The 22,812-nt window shown below is 32.9% G+C and overlaps 2 protein-coding genes and 1 non-coding gene across 3 annotated transcripts; 1 reads left to right on the top strand and 2 right to left on the bottom strand.

The window, feature by feature from the left end:
- Window positions 1–144: 144 nt before the first annotated feature.
- Window positions 145–217, top strand: TRNAV-UAC (transfer RNA valine (anticodon UAC)). The gene has a single exon. It is a non-coding gene; the product is annotated as a tRNA-Val (tRNA).
- Window positions 218–1,178: 961 nt separating this feature from the next.
- Window positions 1,179–9,923, bottom strand: LOC145635233 (general transcription and DNA repair factor IIH subunit TFB2-like). The gene is made up of 16 exons (XM_081686523.1): window positions 9,772–9,923; window positions 9,503–9,634; window positions 7,877–8,044; window positions 7,545–7,613; window positions 6,891–6,981; window positions 6,538–6,638; window positions 6,274–6,319; window positions 6,137–6,196; window positions 5,047–5,115; window positions 4,766–4,849; window positions 4,605–4,688; window positions 4,185–4,270; window positions 3,705–3,795; window positions 2,365–2,445; window positions 1,905–1,979; window positions 1,179–1,809 (listed from the first exon to the last, which is right to left on the bottom strand). The coding sequence occupies exons 2-16, from the start codon at window positions 9,613–9,615 to the stop codon at window positions 1,675–1,677; spliced, it is 1,353 nt and encodes a 450-aa protein (XP_081542649.1). The 5' UTR covers window positions 9,616–9,634; window positions 9,772–9,923; the 3' UTR covers window positions 1,179–1,674.
- Window positions 9,924–11,662: 1,739 nt separating this feature from the next.
- LOC145635232 (uncharacterized) lies at window positions 11,663–20,638 on the bottom strand. Its single transcript, XM_081686522.1, has 5 exons — window positions 20,404–20,638; window positions 16,780–16,833; window positions 12,663–12,766; window positions 12,326–12,364; window positions 11,663–12,188 (listed from the first exon to the last, which is right to left on the bottom strand). The coding sequence occupies exons 1-5, from the start codon at window positions 20,495–20,497 to the stop codon at window positions 12,051–12,053; spliced, it is 429 nt and encodes a 142-aa protein (XP_081542648.1). The 5' UTR covers window positions 20,498–20,638; the 3' UTR covers window positions 11,663–12,050.
- Window positions 20,639–22,812: the final 2,174 nt, after the last annotated feature.

Below are 22,812 nucleotides of genomic sequence, written 5' to 3'. Positions count from 1 at the left end.
GTTTTCAATTTCATAGAAATTTCCTTAATTTTATTGTTTTTCGAAGATGTTAAAAGAGAGAAACTTCCTAGAAATTGGTTAAATAATGTCTTTTTATGTAGTTGATAATTATATAGTATATGAAAGGGTTTCTTCCCAAGATGAGTTGCTGTGGTGTAGTGGTTATCACGTTAGTCTTACACACTAAAGGTCCCCAGTTCGATCCTGGGCAGCAACAAATCTTTTAATTTTGTATTATTTTTTTTAAATGAGCTTTGTTTATAAAAGTGAACATGAAAAATTATTGACAAAACTCTTATTTTTCTGTTCTTTGCAAGCTTAATGAATTGTTAATGTATCAAAATATTAAGCCAACTACAATTTGATTGCTTAAAGCAATGTTTTACACGGTACTCTTTTCGTTTGAAATTAATGATTGTGTATCAAAATATTAAGCCAACTACGATTTGGTTGCTTAAAGGAATGTTTTACAGGGTACTCTCTTCGTTTGAAATTAATGGTTGTGTTTCATAATCTTCAAAATAATATTAATTAAGGTTATATTAGGTATCCTTACGACATATACCCCGTCCAGTTCTTTTTAGTAGGCATGTTCTAATTTTGTGCACTATTCATAAAACTTATTTTGAAATTTATTTTTATTTAATTATTTTTTTATTTATTTTTATTTTTTTTTGAAAAATTTAATTATTTATTTATTTTTTCTATTTATTTGTTTATTTTATTTTTTTTGTAATTTAAAAACAGTCACGTATGATCTTATTAGATTCATAGCAATGTCATTTTTCAAATATTAATTAACTTTTTTAAAATTTTTGCTAATACTAATTAAAGATGTTTATATTTAATACTGCATTGACAAACGTGTCTAAGAGGAAGCACATAGTATTAGTTTTACTTTTTAAAACCTATCTTTATTGATTAGAACTGATTTTAGCCAATACTTAATAATACCTTGATTAAAAATGATTTTTCCATATTACTGTAATTGTTCTTTAAAGCTTTTAATTTTTAGTAAATTTTTTTAGCATATTCTTAAGGTGAAGTGAATGGAACCAAGTTAATCATTTAAATTAACTATAAAAATTCTAAAAGTTATTTTCATTAGTGCCAAAACGAAGACCACAAAGAAAGAATATGCAAGATGACCAAACTGAAAATTGGCAACTCAGGCAGACTGAATTTAAACTTACACTTTATTACTTGGAATCAAATCAAAACCATGAATGGGCTTGCATTAATTTGTACCCAAGCTCGACTCAGCTCGCATCGCTTTTGATATACGGTATATTTTAGGATGATTTGAACCCAAAAATTACACATTTACAAACAAGCATTGTCCACAACAAAATACACTTAATACAAGCTCTTGGAACTGATTTGTTTCTCAAAAAATGCATTTGCAGCAGAGTTTCCAGGGGGTTGGAAATCTTGGGATGAATTTGGATGAATGACGACAACAGAGTAGTTCAAAATATTGGCGAAATGACTATCCTCCAGAAAGTCTCATCTTCATGCACAATTATCTGTCTCCCCTTTTAGCATTGCATCAGATTCAGTACTAATCATCCCATCAGTTTAATCAACAAAAGGCCGCGGTGCAATCACCTTTTACTTTCGGAAAACCACCTCTTTTTTCCCAAGTTTTTCACTGACATGGAATGTATATGACTATTATTTTTGGCGGCGGAGATACTCTCGCATTTCAGCATGTAGCTCAGCTTTTACTACTAGTTGCATCTTTTTCGAATTATCCCACAATAGAGCTCCATATTCACGTGCAAAATCACAAGCGGACTCGAATAGATCCTAGACAAAGAGGAACAGAGATTGGAACGTAAGGTCAGTCAAATAAATTATATGAAAAGATAGCCAAATCATTTAAATGGGACCTCAGTCTTCACCTTAGACGGAAATTCATCATAAAGCTGAGCAGGTGACATTTCAACTCGATTTAAATCTGATTCCCATAGCCTAATCTGTCAAACAGTACAAGTATCTAATTAAAAAGTCCTCTTGATGCAGAGTCTAATGTATAACACTGATGGTTCATTCAATATAAGATAATTAAGGGGATGGTGCCATTTAATTTAGATGGCAATTACTATTAATGAGAATACAATGAAGAAAAAACATGTCGGCAAGTGGAGATACATTACTCTAGATATCCAAGAAGGAAATTCCTGCGTGAATCAAACAAGAATAATTCCCTAAACTTACTAAGTCATACCAATTAGGCTGTGAGAGCAAAGCACCTCACTTATGAACCTTCCCCCAAGAGCAACAGTAAATGTTGTTGGGGGAAAAAACAATAGTGTAAAGCATTCATCAACATGTCAACATCAAAAGACAAGATATAAAAACCTGATCTGTGACATTTTCTGGAACAGTTGGTACTTTTTCAGCTACACGAGGATGTGCATTTTGTTGAAGAAATGAAACTATCTGCAAACAGAAACCAAACATCAGGAATGCAATTAGGTCCTATCAGAAATCCCTTAATTTCACGTCTATAATTCAAGCGTACAAGTGTCATCTAACAAACTTTTATTACTATTTCTCTTACTGCTTTGCCCTCCCAAGGCATTCCTTTAACCACAGATTATGTTATAAACAGGTTGTATCAGTTAACACAATCACAATCACAATCAAAATCAATATGGACACTAATACAGCATAAATTTTGTCTTCTCATGCTAATAGATCACAAATTGTCTTCTGATGCTAAATATGGAAAAAGACTCTCTCCCCTCCCCCCCCCCCCCCCCCCCAAAAAAAAAAAAAAAAAAAAAAAAAAAAAAAAAAGATATCTCAATAAAAGATCACAATGATATGTTCACCCAAATCTGTTTTTTTTTTTTTTGGTTAATGGGACCACCCAACTTTCAATATCAACAAGAGAACCCTCACATCTCTTAACCACCTCTAACCCATGCCCAAAGACATGCAAGTTACATGGTCCAAGCAAACAACAGTGAGGGATTCAGAGAAAAAAATCCTGGCCATCTCTTCAAACCATATACACCCAAAAAAAAAAAAAGGCAGAGGACTTATACTACCATCTACACTGTAACAAAACCATATCTCCTGCATGTGGTCCTAATAAAGGCTGCATATTAACATGACCAGAACAGCCAAGTAAATACTTCCTCCGTTTTTTTTTTTTAGTTGCATCACTTTCCTACAAAAGAAGTTTTAAATTAGTTACACCACTTTCCTTTTTAACTAAGAAATTCTTTCTATCTCTCTCCTAACACATGGGCACTATTTATTTTTTCTCTCTACCTCTCTCTATTCCAAAAATTGACTAGAAGTCCATGAAAACTAAAGTGATGCAACTAGAAAAAAACGGAGGAAGGTTTTGCTGAAAACCTTAAGTGCTGCTTTCTAAAACCCCATTAGGAAAATCCAAGATGCATTTTTTTTTTCCCAGCACCCTCCTTCGAAGGCACAAAAAGTTGACAAAGGGGTTTAAAGAGTAGCTTCCCGAGATTGCTTACTGTAGCTTGGAGGTTTCAGGCGCACAACTCAGGCTATAACAATACCAAACATTTGTATCCAATCTTTACAAGATTCTGTTGGACCAAGCCAAATCTTTTATAAAGAAACAAAATGGCTAAATTGCAAATTTTGGAGTTTTATACACTTGTTAAGCAAAGCAAAGGAATTCAACCAAAGAGAAATCATGATGAAAGAATCATTGCCTGTTCTGATGTAATGCCATTTTCAAAGGCATTATACAAGCTTTCTTTAGTTATCGCCCCCACAATCAGATTAGGAAGTTGGTATTCTATCCTGCAAAAATGAAGTATATTTGCTGAGATTAGAGCAAAGAATCCAATCTATCTATATAAGCAAGCAATTTTCAGAATAATGGTAAAGTAACAACTCTAACAAGACATATCTTAAGGTCAATATCAACAACCATGTAAAATATCAAAAGGCCAGCACATGAGCTAATATCATTGATAGCCAAAGAACAAATCCACCATGTAAAATATCAAAAGGCAAGCACAAGAGCTGATATCATCGACAGCCAGAGAACAAATTGGACCACTACAACAATTTGTGAATATTTAAGTTCATTAGGAACATAATTGCTAACCAATAGACAGTGGGCCCTAGCAGCCTGGAACAATTAACAGAAAAGGGAGAACTGTTTTTCAAAAACATACTGCAAGTACCTTGCAAAAAGACGCATAATCTCACAATGTAATTTAGACGTAGAATAGGCATACATCCTGAAATTTGTCTCCACAACCACATAACCCTGGAAAAAGAAAACTCATTAAAGCTAACTAGTAGGCCAAAGGTGAAGTCTTTGTTTTGAAGGAACATAGATCAGCACCTAGGGAAATAAGAATAATTGAAGAAATAAATTAATTGAGATGATGAAATAAAATAAATAAAATAATAGAACTAAAAATAAAGTAAGATTAACAACCATCAGATTGACCATGGAACAAAAAATTCAGAGGTTGGGATTTTGGGAATGGACATTATGGAGGTACAGATTATCAATAGTTTAAGATGAAAAATATTTAGCATCTATGTCCAAAGAGGGGTGAGGGGCCAAACTCTACAGTTATGTTTCAGCAAGATACCTGCTTCCTAGTTGCTGTATCTGATAGGCTGACTGAAAGAGTGGTAGCCAACTTTGTTGGAAGGAACCAACTTTCTTTCCTTCCCTGAAAAATCACATGTATATCAAATCACTGGAGCATGTAATACCTAAACTATGCTTTGGAAACGCAGATAAACAAACCTGCTGAAGTTTGACTAATCCCAAATCACTGAGGTCTTTGATTGTATTAAGCTGAACTTCATTCAATGTGTTGATATTGTATGCCTGACAATTATCAGCCCCAGGTGAGATAAACACCAATTTTACCAGCTTTATTATTGAAATAAAATTTAGATACTAGCAGCGTTTTGGAAATCTTCACTACAGTTCAAATTTGGAAAACCTTATAGAAAGTACTCCAAAAGCAAGTGCTTGGAAAGTTCTCTATTCAGACAATGCTTTCAGAAAATTGGAAATCGTACCTGCCCTGTTTCGTGAAAACTAAGCTCCAGCAGAAATGAAATTATTGTTGCTGGATCTACACCACGTTCCTACAGACAATTCAGCACATGGAATGATAATTATGGTTGCCACCCTGTATGTGGTGAACTATTCAATAGCAAGCATTGAAAAAAGCTACTCAGCCAGTAATCAATGATGGAAAAAATTCTTCTCCTACATCAGCCCCAACCCACCATCTGTATGCTGTGTTTCTGTGGCTAGATCACAACAACACCCTCCAACTTTTAGAAAGGAACAGTAGCATATGTATGCCAATAAGGGATTACTTTTAAATCATAAGTCAATAAGTGGAATGAACTAGACAGACCTAGATGAAAAGGCCAAAAAAAAAAGGAATTTTTAGGCACTGTACAGAACACATTGTGTGCACATCAATATTACCCTAACGCCTCTAAAGAGGCTCCTGCATAGGGCAAGATATGCTGATTAGATCTATGCTGCTCCACCCTGTTTGTGAGAAAGACAAAGAAGTTGTTTGCATTCAACCTTAAAATATGCAACGACTGTCAACTACTTCACATCATATAAGAAGAGCAGACATTTTTATGGTCATAGTGATTTAGTCCACTGTGATCCAGAAACCAAATGATAGAGGATATTATTAACAATATTCAAAATAATAGGGTAGTAACATGTCTTTAACTGTGGTTTTTACAAGTGATCATCAAAATAAGATATTCATATCATCGCCCTCCATAGAGTTTGCATGAAACACAAGACATCTACAACATGAACAGTGCATAGTCGCATACTCCTATTTTTGAACTGTAAAACACTAGCTTTAGTCTTCCATCAAACTCTGCTTTCCTATGTGATACTAGACATGAAACAAGCATTGTGATTGACAGTGATCTTTGAATGCTTTTAATAATCACAAATTAATAAATAAGATAATTGAGTGTTCATGAAAAGAAAGTCATAAATCTACTTCTGTTTTTCTATTTTATTTTGGGTTCTACTCAATAGATGCGTAGATTAAATTTGTTTGGAAAAAGTGAGTGTACATCAGTCTATTAAAGCAGCAAGCACAACAGGCAACATAGTCCTTACCTCAGCATTGGCAATATATTCCCTGATGATATACCAAAGTTGTGCATTTGTGTCCATCAGCTGTGAAAAATACAGATTATGTATTAAAGCAATATCTTAAGAATAATTGGAAGAAGAAAAAACCTCCGTGAACATACCAGGAACTGGAAGCCATACTCAGTTAACCTTGAGCCTTCTTTCTCTCTGTGATTATAACAAAAAATGTACAAGTATGGTGAAATAGCATACGAGACAAAGCATCCCCTTCATCTAATAGTAGGGTTACAAACTAAGATCCGAGGATACAGGTCTTTTGCATTTCTTTGAAATTAAACAAAAACAGATTCCAAGTCAGCAAACAATTAAGTTTTAATACACAAATCAAAAGATATTTAGAGTCATCATAATAGAGGTGAACTAACCTTTGACTTAAGAGGCCGCGTTGGAAAACTTTCATCATAGAAGAACTGAAGTTTGTCAACTTTTCTGCTTCTTTGGAGCTGATAAGATGCAGCAGGAAACGCTGATATGAAACCGAGCATTGTTAACACAACCAAGGCTCGTAATAACATATAATAGGAACCTCTAAAAAAATAAATTATAATATAGGCTACAAGAAAATTATAATAATCTCTACAAAATTAAATTATAATAACCTAGATTAAATTATAATATAGGCTACAAGAAAGATCATCAGGATGTAAATTGCAAAATCATCACTGAATCGTAAAAAACTTGCGTCATAGTAGGAATTTGAGGCACAAAAACTACACACCTCCCACTGCTCAAGAGCATAGATCTCTAATTCCTCCGAGCTTGGGAGTATCACAGCATTTGAAGCCATTGGTTCCCTTGGTAATTTTCCACTGCAACAACCAATTTAATTTACACATAATTCGATTAGAGTTTTACTTGGTATTTGAGCATCCCGGAATCAAGTGGGGATCTACATGGACCACATAAGAATTTTTCCTAAAATCACATTGAAGCCATATTAAAGACAAACAGGATAGCAAAAAACATATCTTTACTCAGTGATCCAACTAGAAAAACATATTGACAATTTTTATGCAATTAAAAATAGTGAGACAGATATTAAAATAGAGCCTTGATCAGCATTTTCAAGTGATAATACTCAAGAGATCTGCACAGCTTAGCAACAACTGACACAGGTTTAAGCTAATAACTTAAAGCCTACTGAAGCCCATTGAATTTTAATCAATGACTAGCCACACTAAACGTATATTCAATTATAAAAATATAAATTAAAAAAACAAAATGCAGAAGCTGTTATATTTCATAGCGATGTGACCACCTTCTCTACCGATCTTACCCCATCCATCCCCATTTAATTAAGCATACAGGCACAGATTGTAATTAAGAGGGGAAACAAAGGACTAACATCAATCATGAAAAAAGCTTCAATTACCCATATATTAGCTGCTTCTGAAGGTTTATCTGAAATTTTTTATTCATTTCATAACTGGTCTCCTTTTTCCTGCAAACAGAATATGTAGAAAGCTAACATCATTAGCCAATTTTCTTACTACAAGTCTACAACCATCTACCAAAAAAAAAAAAAAAAAAAAAAAACAAAACAAAACAAACAAAAAAAACCTATTAGTGTAAACATTTGCAAGTATTATAGATAAAAGAGCAGCTTAAGGTTCAAAAGCTCACTTATTCTCAAATGAAAAGACCAAAACTTACAGTCTACAGATACTTTATAAAATGCATCCTATAACTTCAAAGGCACACTACCTGTCGATGGTTTCAGAAAGAACTCTTAGTTGAATCAATCGATCAATAGCAGCTCTGTGCTTCGAAAGTCCATCTGGAAGAACCCACTCTTCCAAGGACTTGGCAGGTATCGGAGTGTCAATGTACAGCATCTGCAATACATACTTCTTGGCCAAAGGCGACAAGGACCTGGTTCACAGACCACATCAGCTATGCACAAGTATAACAAAATCATCCATCATAATCATGTTTCACATATCCTCTAACATATAATCTTTCCCACTTCACTTGGCAATGTTGGCATTACATCTTTGATGACATGGGCAAGGATATTTTAAGGAATATCAATGTGATTAGAGTAATGTTTTCTCAGATTACAAGCTTCCCCCAATGAAATGCTAATGATGTTGTATTTTTGTTAGAAAAAGTGCAAAATTGGAATAGATTTGGATATGTGCATATTAAGACATTCACTTCATTAATTTCAGGTTACACAAAACATTTACTTTATATTTGAAGTAGAGTGTTGTGTGTGTGTGGGTGGATGGGGGTGGTTTCACTTCCTATTATCCTTAACTTTAATCTAGGGGGAAGAGAGGATAAAATATTAAAATGTGATTCATCCAACCGTTCTAAAAAATAACATTTTGTGCAAATTAAAAGGCAATTTATGAAAATAATTGACAAACATATACAGTCAAAATGATTGTAATATAGTCGTCTCAGTTACTGATACTCTTTGCTTTACTAGATAATTTAAAAAGATGCAGTTTGTCTTATACATACATACATACATATGTAATTGCTGAATATACAATCACAAATCTTAATTTGTTTTGACAGTTGGTCTTAGATATCAGCAGAACATTTCTGGGGATGAGGTTCTTGTGCAGGCACACAAGAATTTGAACTCAAAATCATGGTACAACTTAAAAAACTCTTACACCTCTCGCCTATGGAAATTCAGTTCAAAAAAGACTCAACCCAAGCAATTCATTTTCCCAAAGAAATACATGCCTTTCTTGGTCGGACCAACCCAACCGATGATTTCCAATCCAGCCAAAATCCCTGCCTTTTCCAGCATGACAGCAAGGATTCCTTCAGACATGGCAAACCTTTCGAGTAGCCAAAGGGCTTTCAGGAGTAAGATTAACTCAAGCTAAAAGGTACTCCGTAGGAAACTAGCAAGTAACTAACTTCCACCTTACTTGGAACTTGGGAATGTAGATACTTACATATATCACTATGATCAAACAAAACTACCAAATACGAGTACAAACTTATTCAAACTTCATTTTTTAAGCAACTCAAACTTCCCCAAACCTCTTAAAAGGCAAAGCATATATCAATTTCGATATCGAATACGAAAGTGAAAATCTTTACCACTATTTCCATACTAAAGAGGCCCTGATTATGTTCACTGATAAAAATACAATGCACAACAATTATCTATAGAACAAGTACAAATGATCAACCAAACATTATCCTTACTTGTAAGCAAGTTTCTGCAATATAGGGCATTTTCAAACTACAACAATCGACTATAATTCAAAACAATTAACCAAAAATAAGTTCAAACAAATCAAATCAATAACTTCAAACACACTAAAATACATAATATAACAGAAAAAAAAAATTAGGGAATACCTAAGAATGGCTTCACAAATAAAGGGGTTAGCGTAAAGCAAATCGAGCTTAACAGCAGGCAAAGAAGCAACCATATCAATGAAATTCTTGGCTATGATTCTAACTTGCGGCATTGTAAATTAACAATAATTTCTGCAAAATTAGGGGAAATTATGTCAGTGATCTTAGGTTTTTGTGACAAAAGGTTTAATTTGAATAAAAGAAAAAACTTGAATAAATTTCATAATACTAATAGTTAATGGTATAAATAAGAATTAAAATTACAGAACCTGGATTACTATGGTGCAGTGATGCCGATGATGCGGAAGGTTGGGCACTGCAGGAGTAGAAAGAGGAAGCTCGAATTCCTTAACTGCGTTTCTTTTTACAAAAGTTTTGCATTTTGTCTAAGTAAGCAGCAGTGACTCGGTTTATTTTAAGGACGTGTTCGGCAAAATTAGTTATAGGCCCTTATAGCCGTGGCTATATTGATGTTAGCTACAAATGTACTACGCGTACGTTGGCGATCCGGGATTTCGGAGCTAGTGAGTCACCCTGAATTTGATGACCTGTAAAAGTACCAAAAAAATTTTGAATCCATCATTTCAGAGCTTCGTGACATCTTATGATTCTTATCAAAAACCCGAAGAGCTTTCTCTAAAAACCCAAAACTCACATACATGTAAAGCAAATTGTTATGAGAAAACCCAAATTTGACAACATGGGCATGAATTTGCTTGCCTTCTAAAATCCAATTATCAATGCGACAAGCTCTAACAAGAGAAGGAAACGTGAAATTGTTAGGCAAAACAGATTCCTGCAACATTCGTAAGTACAAAATCAAGCATTCCCTATCCAAATTAGTTATAGTCGTGGCTATATAGATGTTCGTATACACGTTGGTCCGCCCCTGCGTGTTCGGCAAAATTAGTTATAGCCGTGGCTATATAGATGTTAGCTACAAAATATAATGTAATATGTAGAAATTATGTAATATATAAAGTGTGTAATGGTGTAAATATATGTTGATGGTTAGCGAAAGTGTTTGGTACAAACTAGCTATTGAATTAGTATGTAAGTTTGAAAGATAAAAAATTTAAAGGCGAAATTCATATGTTTTAAAGATAAATAATTCATATTTTGTAGTGAGTATCTTTAAACAAACACTAGTGCAAAAGCTATTTTTGTTAGCTTATATCACAAAACACTAACCTCAAAAGCTTAAGGAAAGCTTAAAGTTATAGTCTTTTAAGCTTTAATCTACCGTTAATCCGTTACTTACCCAAATAATCCGTATTATATTATTCATGACGTAGTGTTTTGACTTAGTTAAAACACTAAAATGTACTTCAAAGTTACACTTCATTTTTAGTGAGAATAATAATAATTTAATAAAAATACCACTTACTAACATTTCATTTTATTATTTTCATTAATGCCAAAAATTTTATTTTGTTCCCATCTATTTATTACCTACCCTCCCTAAGTACTTCGTCATAATTTGGTGGAAATGCACCCTAAATATTCTCATTCTCAAACCTCTTTTAATTCCCATCTCAACAAACAAACAACGCTTTTTTTTCTTCATTTGGAATAAAAACTCCCGCTTCCGCTCCCAAGGCACAACCTCAATTCTCACATACCAGACACCCCCTTAATTAAAGCCTAAGGGTCCAATTCTAGTCCAATTGTCATTGTTTATAAAAGGATGTTTTATGTTGCCCATGAATAAGTGAATCACTGAATTGTTTGTACCAAAATAAGTTTCTTTTTTTTTTTTTTTGATAAGGGACATTCCAAAATTAGTTCGAACTCCAATTATTTGATGCAAACATATTATTTGGGCAATGTATTGTGAGGACAATCATTGTTAAAAAAAAAAAAGAAGTTGCAATATGACTATAACCACAATTTTTGTTAAACAAAGATAGATTTCTTCATTTTCTTCACATGGTAGATTCACTGCTATTCTATAGTTCCATCACCAAGGAATAAGAATTGTACTGGTTCCATAGGCATTACAGCACTCCGATCAGTCGAAAGCCTGAAGAACCTGCGTTTTTTAAAGAGGAAACACCAAGAAAAATCAATAGCTGCTAAGGTCCCTCAGGGGGGGGGGGGGGGGGCCTTAGCCACTTGACTAAAGATATACGAGTACTTTGTATCAGAAACACAATTACATACTCAATTTCTTTTCATAGCGCGGTTATTATTTTAATGGAACAATAACACAATCCAAGCATCCAACTTTTAGGAGTTGAGGATCAGCTAAGGTTTCTATGTATAATGCTAAACGTCTCGGAATTTACAAAATTTCCATCAAAAAAATTTTTCAACCAAATGAGAAAATTAGAACCTGCTGCAGCTGGCCAAAGCATGATAAGTTGGAAAAAAGGATCAATCCCTTCTCCCGCCACAAAAATGAAGACATGGAAGAAGAGGAAATAATTACTGAAAGGCCCAGCTGAAAACCTTTCTGTCAAAAAATAATTGTCTGCCTATTTTTAGAAGTGTTCTAAATCTAATTTACCCAAATGGGTTCACTATTAGTATGACTCGAGATAAGAGGTTAAGCAGAAGTGCCAGGCACATTATCCTCAACAGGTGCTTGTGATTCAGCAAATTTTTTGGTCGGCTTTGGCATTGGAGGAGGTTTACATGGCCTGTTTGGGTGGCACTCTTTAACCTTCTCGGCGGGCACCTCAAACTGCAACACAGATTAACAAGGGATAAACCCATAAAAAAATTAAATTTGAATTCTTTCATATACATTATTCTACATATCACGTATGAATGCAGAGTGGAAAAGGCACGGTTCCAGTAAGCTCAGGGATGCCAACTGACCTTGTAACCACAACCGGCGACACAAGCATGGAAACACTCCTGTAAACACAGACAATAAGAACGCATAAGAGAAGTTTTAGTTAACTATGAAATCACATTTCAATATGGAACACCACTTATATAATCATTTTTCAAGGTTGATAATTCCCCCAATAATATCCATTTTTAGATGGCCTTTAAATGTAATTTCAGAAGTAATTGCAAACACAAAAATGGATTGTTGAGTTACCAGGTAACCACAGTTTGACATAAAGATCTGTAGCATCTGAGGAGGGGGTTGTTTTATCAACAAAAGCATATAATGAGATTAAAAGTTGCAGTTAGTAAGAATAGGAACCTCAGAGTAACTTGCATCCCCAGGAGAACGATCGATATAAGCACTCCATTGCTGGTCCTTTAAGACTGGGTCCTTGTAGCATATCTGGTCACATTCACTCACACCTAAATGCCATTAAAAGTAGATCAACAGCTTTAAAAAATAATAATAAAAATATAAATTAAAACTGATGCAGTAATTCTACATAAGGGTTAACATCAATGACCGTTTTCTCCTTGGAGTTGCAAATGAAGTTGCTTACTCAGCATGATTTCAAAAGGCAATATATGACAGCAAATTTCCGTCAGAAAACACCAAACAGTGGACAAGTACAAAACAATGTTGTAGTGATACTACCAATAACATGTAAGCGCATTCACACTCTTTTTGCCCAAACAGGAGAGACATACAAAAAGGGTCCAAAAGACATATACTACGCAGATATGAGTGCATTGGTGCAGCACTAGCAATGGTTGCTTACTTGCTTATACTGCCTTTTATGATTGCATGAAATAGCCTATACATTGGATTTTTTTTTAAAGAAAAAAGAATTTTTGCAGGTGACAAAGCGACGCACTTTATAGAACTCCCCTTAACCTTAATAGACATTAGACATTCATGACTCATCAAGCTTTTTAGCCAGATACTATAGAAAGCTTCCGTTAAATAAAACCAACGTATACACAAGCCCAACCCTTCATATAAGTGGTGTGTTAGTGTTTAACACCATTCTACTCGCCTGATCAAGCGATGTCTCAATCTTCCAAAAATTACCCTTTCAATACAAGAGTATATATGCAGCAACAATCAATATTGGACTTTCGGTAACCTGAAATATTTACAACAGTTACCTAATTTTGTTATTTAATGATATTCCAATGCTTCAACCAATACATATTAAATAGGAAATGTTATTGGGTTTGAGATTCTTTCACGGGAACTAAAGGGAAGACACTACGTCCACGGCTTTATACTGTCAAAATTATGTCCCAAAATTTACAGAATGTTCTCCAAGAACCCAAAGTACAACAAAGAACACAGAACATCAAAATTGAAGGATGCCTTTATTGCAGAACTGCAGGAACTTGGGAAGACTTAGCATTGAGAAGTTACCCAGGTATTTGACAAACAAGCACTTTCCAGGGTTGAAGACCTGGCCGCATCTCAAATCTCAATAAGGAATCCTTTAGTCATATGATGGCTTCTATCTAGGGGTCCAAAGCACAACATGTACTAAAATAATCAGTTGAGTACTTGAGTTAGTTAGGTAAAGTCTTTCAAAGAACTTCCCATATATCTCAGTTTAATCTTATAAATCATGGGGTGAAATTAAACAGTTGCAGAAATAGAGTTCGAGTGCTGATACGTACTGATAGGGAAAAAAAAAAAAAGAAAAAAAACACACTATAGAAGTTGCATAATTAGTTGGTTATTGTCAGAAGTTGCTTAAATAGTTACAGAAATAGGAATTGCATAAATAGTTTGCTATTGTCAGAAGTTGGGCAGAGGGAAGGTCCGGAAGGGTAGTAGTGGTAAGTGGTAACCAGCAAAGTAGTTTGTTAGTGGAAAAATTAGGAAGCAAGTCAGTTGTGGCCGCTGATTTAATAAATATAGGGAAATACTTGTATGGAAGTTACAATGATTGTAGTGAGAGAAAGTCTACTGGGAGGAGATATGCCCCCCAGTGTGGTTGAGTTGTAATTTGTAAATAGTACTCTGATCATCTAATACAAATTTCTATCAAAATGTTCACTAATTTCTTCATTTTGTCTTTATAAGCTTGTTAATTGAATTAGCTGGGAAAACCAGATTCTTTTCAGAAATAGATTTTATTTAAAAGATTTAAAATTAAAAAAATAAAAAATAAAAAAGATACGAACTCAATATGATACTTCACTAGATCACAAATGTTAACTTTCTAATTCCCATAGCCATAAACAAAATTAATAGCAATGAAGTTCAGTCAAACAACAAAGTCTCTGGCCTGGAAGACCAATTTTAATCTATCTCACCTAGCCAGGGGAAATCCAATCAATATAATAGCAAATATGTATTCTATTACGGCCCATCCTCTACTAAGTTGTGATTTAGACTTCAGACTGCGTCCAGCTGAGAAGTGTAAGACCAAGTCAATTATAGAAGGTTTAAATTGCACTCCATTTGTCCTTAAATAAGAGCCCTATTTTCCTAGGCACGCAGATTCAAGAAAGGAGAACTAGTGGGGTTATTGTTGATTGAGGTTAAATAAATACTTCGTATTAAATATGAAGGTAATGTGAAATAATTTATTGTTTTAGGAGAAGTGAGAAAAAATATAGTGGCTAATAATAAAGAAGTTAGGCCTTGTACCTAAGAACAATAATATGGAGTAAAAATGATTTCAATTCAGTAAAAATAAGTTGGCACAAATAAGTTCTATTCAGTAAAAATTAGACACTTCAAATAACAAATATAATAACGAATAAGTAAAAATAAGTTTCAATCAGTAAAAATAATTTAAGTTCAACAAGTATTATTGAAGTACAACAAAGAAAAAATTAATTTTAGCAAAAGAAATTTAATTTTAGTTAAAATAATTTAAGTGCAATATACATCAAGAGAAGTGATTAGGGCATTTGTATATTATTTAAGTATAAGAGATTGGGAAAATATAAGCATTTATTTAGGGACTAACATAAACACGAATTGATTACAAATTTTTACACCACTTAGACGACCATGTTTCGTAGAGTTGAAAGAGGTCAATCAATCAATCCATTAAAGCCTTAACCCCATAAATTGAAAGAGGTATGATAACAAATATGTCAACGCTATACATACGGTTCCCATACCATGAGTCATAAACACAATGACAAAATAATATATACAATCCTTTGCATCTAATTACTACCTTTGATTGGAGAGTTCTTAATTAACACTTGCTATTTGCACACAAATTAATGTAATTAAAGATACAGTGTTGATGTGATGAGTGGATATAAAATTAAGGCGGATAAAGTAAAATAGAGTAACAGTGTGCAACACTATAGGGTATGAGGGTAAAACAATAAAATAAAATAAAAAAATTATTGGAATAAAGTGAAAGTGTTAAAGAACTTTTGAAAACGGATGATATAAGAGCAGACCTGTTCCCTAAATATTGTAACATGGGGATAGGAAATGGATTTTGAGAAGAGGAAAGAGATAGAGATGAATAAAGATAAGGACCCATGTGATAAGGAGAGAGAAAGAGAGAAAACAAGTGCAATTAGAGAAATGTTGCAATATTTGTGAAACTTCCTAAAATAGTAATTGTTGCAATACTTGTGGAACGGAAGAAGTAGAATTTATTAAGAGTAGATTTCATATACAATTTACAATAAGAGAACATTTTTGTTTGCCCTTTATTCTTTCTTTTTGACTACCTGGGTAGCAATTCACATCATAACCTAAATCTTAAGTTATAAAAACTTTGCTTTATTACCAATTTGTTATAGAAGATAAAAGATTGTACATTGCAATTTGACGCAATTAATTTATCAAATTGAGCCGACAATTCTAGGCTTCAAAGTGGCAAATGCCAAACAAAAGGAAAATTTGATTATCGTCCTATTTCCTATCTCGCCAACGTGATTCCTTCTTATTCACTCACTTATCACCCTCTTTAAGATACTAGTCATATTGCACTACCTACAATGCCTTCTTCCCATAAGCCTGAAGCATTATAAAATAAATTTTCTATAACTATACAGCCTGTTAAGACAAACAATCTATTCTTAAATCAGAGTAAGAATTTGATAACATAATAGTTATTCCTCACTTCATGAGTTGCTCAATAGTTACCAATTTACCATTACCTATAGTCAAATGAGGGTAAGCATTGTTGCATTTACATCCATATATATACATTTATTAAGCAATAAGCTAACTTCCAACTCACTAAAGCATGGAGTTTACCTCATACCCGTGCTCCACAATGACAACAAGAACCATAAAAAAAAAAAAAAAAAAAAAAAAAAGAACGATTCATGTGTAGTATAAAATGCAACAACTCAATTAGACTAAGTATATAAGCACATTTGAAGATGACATTTTATAGATTTAGTATATATATCAAAAATTTTAATTCACCCAGGATTAAGGAAAGAGTAATACTCACATTCAGCCCATGTGTCCCCATCTGCACCACATCCCTTTTTGCAAAATACTCTCCCTACAAAATACACAAAGTAACACGGAAAATTATGGTCACAACATTAGTCTGGGTAGCATTAATCATCAATGAGAACTTAAACAAAATTTACTACTCCTCTCAGTCAAAACTCAAAAGTAAAATGAAGCAACCAGAAAGATATGACAGATATCAAATTACTAGTTGCCTATAAAGGAACCACCACAAAACTATTATGTTCATTAACAAGAAGTTAAAGTTGCTTCACACATTTTCTGCAGCTTCGAGTCTATGACAACTTCCTCATATATAATAAAAGTTCAACCACAAACTTATAAGAGGTTTTAAGTATTAAAGTTTTCCTGCATGGAGACATATAGAAGCAAATCTATGTTAGAAGTGAATGAAACCAATCTTAAGCAAATCCATATTAGTAGTCTAGGCTTTTAAATAGACAATCACTTTGAGTCCTCAAATACAATGAATCATTAAATAACATATTGAATATGTGTAGAAGAGTCAAAAAAGTAAATGAAGAATAAATAATTTGTTTCACAAGGGGGCAAAAGAATCACAACCCGACAAAGAAAAGACCTCTCTTAAAAGACAAATGTAAGTCAAATCTCTACCAAAAGATGATCATGATAATTTTTTTTACTACATCAAGCCATCTAACATCAACTACACTTTGCATACTATAAGGCTAAGGCTTAGTTAGGTTCATTTGATTTGTCTAAAATTATTTTTTTCTAAATCTATCTAATTTTTCCTATACTTAATTCATTTGACTAAACTTATCTTTTATTTGTACATATATGAACTTGTTTTATTTGAGTTTTTTAAACTTATTTTATTTGAATTTATCTGAATTTACATTGCTTGAATTTATTTGTACTTAATTTGTCTAATTGTGTCTGAACCTATTTGTAACTATATCACTCTCGTGCAGTCCATGACTACACGTAATAATCACTTTTGGTTCATGTAGCCGACCCCGCTTATGGGATTAAGGCTCAGATTGATTGAGATTAGTCTCGTGCGATGCACGATTTGAATCAATAAATTTTCTAAATTTGTTTTTTTATTTCATATCAAAATTAAAAACAAAAAAAATTCCCAAAACAAATAATAAATTAAATATTTTTTTTTTTTTAAAAAAAAAAAATAGAGCTTATAGAAAATTAAATGATGAAAGGTATATTTGAGGAAGAAAATTTAAATTATTATTGTTAGAGAGAATACACTATTTTTCAGAAATTGATACAAATAATAATATAACTGACAAGAATTTTTATAAAATAAAAATCATAAAATGATGACATCATTTATAGTTTTAGAGGGAAATGTTTTAATTACAACATGATATGTGTCTAATTTTAGGATAGGATGATGTCAGCGCTATTTTAGTATTAGTTATAGATGGATAAGATAAAGTAAGTTAAAATAAAATGAAACAAATAGACCCTAATACACAACACACAAGTATGTACTTGTTAAAGAACAGATTAAAAAGAACATGGACTTCATGCATTGAACTTAAATGATGAATAAAAATAAGTTTAAGTTATTTAGCAAAATGAGTCTAGTTAGGCGAGGGTTCAACAAAAAATATTTTATTTTCAGCAAAATTATTTTGATTCAGCATTTAATCAGTTGAGGTGTATATAACATGTAACTTCTACTTTGTGAATCTAAGATCATAAATGCTGATTGCATTTGTGTGTGATGGTATGATTGGTATCACACTCTAACAATGTTTAAACTTCTAATTCAGCCTCCTCGTCGTAAACTTATATGTGCTTCAGCAATCTCACATTGGTTTGGTTTTTTTCAAATGAAAATTTACAAATACATAATAAAAATCCAGAATCTTTAGAAAAATATATAATTTTCAAATGGAAACATATAATAACCAATTAACCATACTATTTTCAAAGTGAATAAATGTGAGGATTCTTACTTTACAATGTTTGGTTGTTGATAAGGAAAGTATGGAAAAGTAAAAATGAGCAGATGTAGGTAAATATACAAGTAATATATTGCTTGTTTTGTTTTCCATAGTTTTTTTCAAAAGAAGTGATGGAGAAATTGAGGAAAACTAAGGAATTCAATATTTTAACTTAATAATACCCTATACCAAACAAATTATACTTTTACTCAGTTTTCCTTAAAAGTGCCATCTTCTATAGAATCCTGTGGATTATCTTTTCTAAAAATTTCCATGTATTTACTTTACCTCATTAAATTTGTTCCCAAACCCACCACTGAACCAGGTTCTTTTGGTGTTCTCGTTGAAACATGCAAACGTGTAACATTATAATCCAACTCTCAGCATAGAGCAAGAACGAGGAAAAGCCTTAACTAACCCATTGCATTATTACATAATGATTTAAGTTCAAATTTTACATGAACAAATCTAAACAATGACATGATTAAGTCTTTGTTGCATCTCAGTTTTAATGTTACCATAGCCGAAAGAAATACAGAATCTTCAATATTAATACACTGAAGCAGTGAAGCTCCTATATAAGAATCAGCACTACCAGCAATAAACCAGTAGAATTCATGTACTCATCATGACCAATAACAATAACTTTATACGGAAATGGACAGCACAGAGATTTTGATAGAAATAAAAGCACTAAAAAAGATAAAGATCATACAGATTAGTAGATGACTATAGCAACTAAGAAGAAAAGGTAAACAGAATGGACATAATCATGACTGGAAAGACACAAGGGTTTACGTATGGCAACGAATCTATCAATCTATCATCCAAGTAATAACACTCTATGTTCTTCCACCATGACTAGTGAAACCATAATATTCAAGGAAGAATAATTTTGTATTGACAGGATAATTTTCTCACATAGGGTTCATGAGGAACCATAATGGCACATGAGCAGATTAGCCCGCAGGTTTCAAAACCATATCTATGGTACAACATCCTAAACAAAACCAATACCTCGCATCCCCATTATGTTACTCGGATACTCAATTTACCTCAAGTACATGGGCATTTCAACACTTCATATTGGATCAATAAAATCATACATTCTCATAATATAGTCAAGTCTAGCACTTTGACACGTACTCATGTCTAATGTGAGTTTCCACGTCCGAGTAACATAGCACACACATATTTTTAACAAAAGGATTTCCTATCTTCAATTTTTCAATATTGATCATTCAAGAACATTTACTCTCAAAATACATGTAATTCAACCAAATAAGCTCGCCAGAACAAAAATTTAGCTGCTTCCAGCTAACAAGTGATAATGTGGATACAAGATTAGCCCAATTTTAAAAGATTAGCCCAATTTCAATAGATTAGCAATAACTTTTAAAATCACCAAAACACCACTATTATAAGTTACAACAGAACATGAAAAGTTAAACTCAGTTTTGTCATAATAATCTAAAACCCACAAAAATTATCCCAGCAAACAACAAAATGATTTAACAATCCATATCAAAAAATAACAAAACCCCATAAAAAATTTCAAGGAATTAAACAAAATAAAGAACAAGAATACAAAAAAATAATCAAAATTAAAATAAAATAATTAAATTAAAGAGAAAAAAAAAAAACAAAAGGAGAAATGGAATTACAGGGAATCTGGGTAAGAGCAGCAAATTTGTGGGTGCATTGGGTGCTGCAAGGTGATGTCCATTGCTGAGGAATTATATCTCCTATCTCTTTCATTGGATTTTTTTTTTTTTTTTTTTGGGTCTCTATTCAAGAAATAATTTTGTATATAATTTCAAATAATGAAAATCAATCACTCAAAATCAAATCAAATTTAAGGGTTTTTTTTTTTTCAAAATTTCTCATTCCTGCTACAAGATTTTGACTAGCCCTAGAGAAATTGAAAGAGGGACGAAAGAGGGGAATTAGTGGGAGGGTGGTCCGAGGAGCGATGGAGGCAAATAAGGGCATTTTTGTCATTTAACTTAATGGCCCTCAACAACGAGTTAGGAGTTAAGCCTTTCCTTTCTCGGTTTTCCCACGAAATAGAGAAATGGTGGTTGGTTCAAAGGTTCAATATTCATAGACTCATAGTAGCAGTCATTGATCCATACATCCATATGTTTTTTGGACTTACGCCCTCCTCACTTCACCTTATAAAATAATATTGAATATTTAGTATAAATAATTTCAGTTTATTTCACTAAAAATAATTTCAGTTCAGTAAAAGTAATTTCTTTTCATTAAAAATAAGTTCTTATTTTTTTTGGACTTAGGCCCTGCTCACTTCACCTTACAAAAATAATACGGAGTATTAAGGTCCTGTTCTCTTCACCTAATTTTTGTTAAACTGAAATTATTTTTACTAAAATTAAATTATTTTTACTGAACTTAAATTAATTTTACTGAATTGAAATTATTTTTACTGAAACAAAATTATATTTGCTGAAATTAAATTATTTTTACTGAAGTTAAATTAATTTTACTAAACTAAAATTATTTTTGCTAAACTGAAATTATTTTTTACTGATTTTCTATAATAATTCTTCTTTAAGAAAACTGAATTTTACTGAACTGAACTTATTTTTACTGAAATGAAATTATTTTTACTGAACTGAAATTAAAACTAATTTAATTTAATTTCAGCAAAAATATAATTTAATTTAATTTCAGCAAAAATAATTTAATTCAACAAAAATAATTTCAGTTCAGTAAAAATAATTTCATTTCAGCTAAAATATGTTGAAGTGAACGGGGCTCTATTTTCATAGTCAAGTATAAATTTAGAGTCAATCTTTGTAAGATTTTCATCTTTTGGGACTATTTAATTTTTTGTTTTACAATTTGGGAACTTAAGATAAGGGTCTATTCACTTCAGCTTAATTTCAGTTCAGTTCAGTTCATCAGTTCAGTCTAGCTCCTAATTTCCTTCTCTCATAAAATATTGATTTTAGTTTTATTCAATTCAATTCAGTTCAACTCCAATCAATTTAGTAAATATAAACAAGCCTTAAATTTCGGTCAAAAAGTAACTAAGGGTTAGTTAGTAAAAAAGGTAGTCCATTTGGTTTATATATATATATATATACACTAGTAGAATAAATGTCATGGGAAGCCCCAAATGGCAAGCGGTTTAGGGTGAACCGCTTGCCAAATTGTAAATGGCAAGCGGTTTGGAACATGAACCGCTTGCCATTTCTTTAAAAAACCCTAATTCTCACGCTCTCTCTCCTCCTCCCCTCAGTTTTCACGTTCTCTCTCCTCCTCCTCTCTATTTCTCACGCTCTATCTCCTCCTCCTTTCCATTTTCACGCCCTCCCTCTCTCCAGCTCTCCTCCATCTCCTTCTCTTTCTTCTCTCATCTCCGTTCTCCATCTCCATGAGTTAGACCATATTTTCGAGCAAATTCGAACAAATTCGAGCAAATTTTCGACCATATTTTCGAGCAAATTCGAGCATAGACCATCCTTTTCGAGCAAATTCGAGTTTAGACCATAATTTTCGAGTTTTTTAGGTCAAATTCGACCATAAAACTCTAGATCTAGAGTTTTCTTGGTCGAATTTGACCCTTAAAACCCAAATTTCTCGCCAATTTCGAGGTTATGGTGGAATTCATGGTAATTTTTATTTTTTTAAAGTTTTTTTTTAATTTTATGGTGATGTGTGGTTGAATTGATTTGTTTCAGGCCGATCTGGTGTTGGTGGGGGTTTTGGTGGGGGTCGTGGTGGGCGAAGTAGGTTGGGATCTGGTGTTGGTGGGGGTTTTGGTGGGCGAACGGGCTGGGATCTGATGGATGGTGGGGGTCATTTTACGCGAAAATAAATGGCTGGGATTTGGTGGATGGTGGTGGTGCGCGTGCGTGGACGGTGGTGGTGCGCGTGCGTGGACGGTGGTGCATGTGGACGGTGGTGGTGGTGGAGCAAGTGAACAAGAGTTGTTGTTGTTTTTTTTTTATCAAGCTGTTGTATTATTTTTTTTAATTACTTGTATTAATTTTTTTTTTTATGAAATGTAATACTTATAAGTTACAACAATCAATTAATTTATCTAA

This window comes from Chenopodium album, chromosome 6 (genome assembly GCF_948465745.1).
Source record: "Chenopodium album chromosome 6, dcCheAlbu1.1, whole genome shotgun sequence".
In the NCBI taxonomy this organism is placed as follows: Eukaryota; Viridiplantae; Streptophyta; class Magnoliopsida; order Caryophyllales; family Amaranthaceae; genus Chenopodium; species Chenopodium album.
This window is presented reverse-complemented; position numbering and strand designations above follow the sequence as displayed.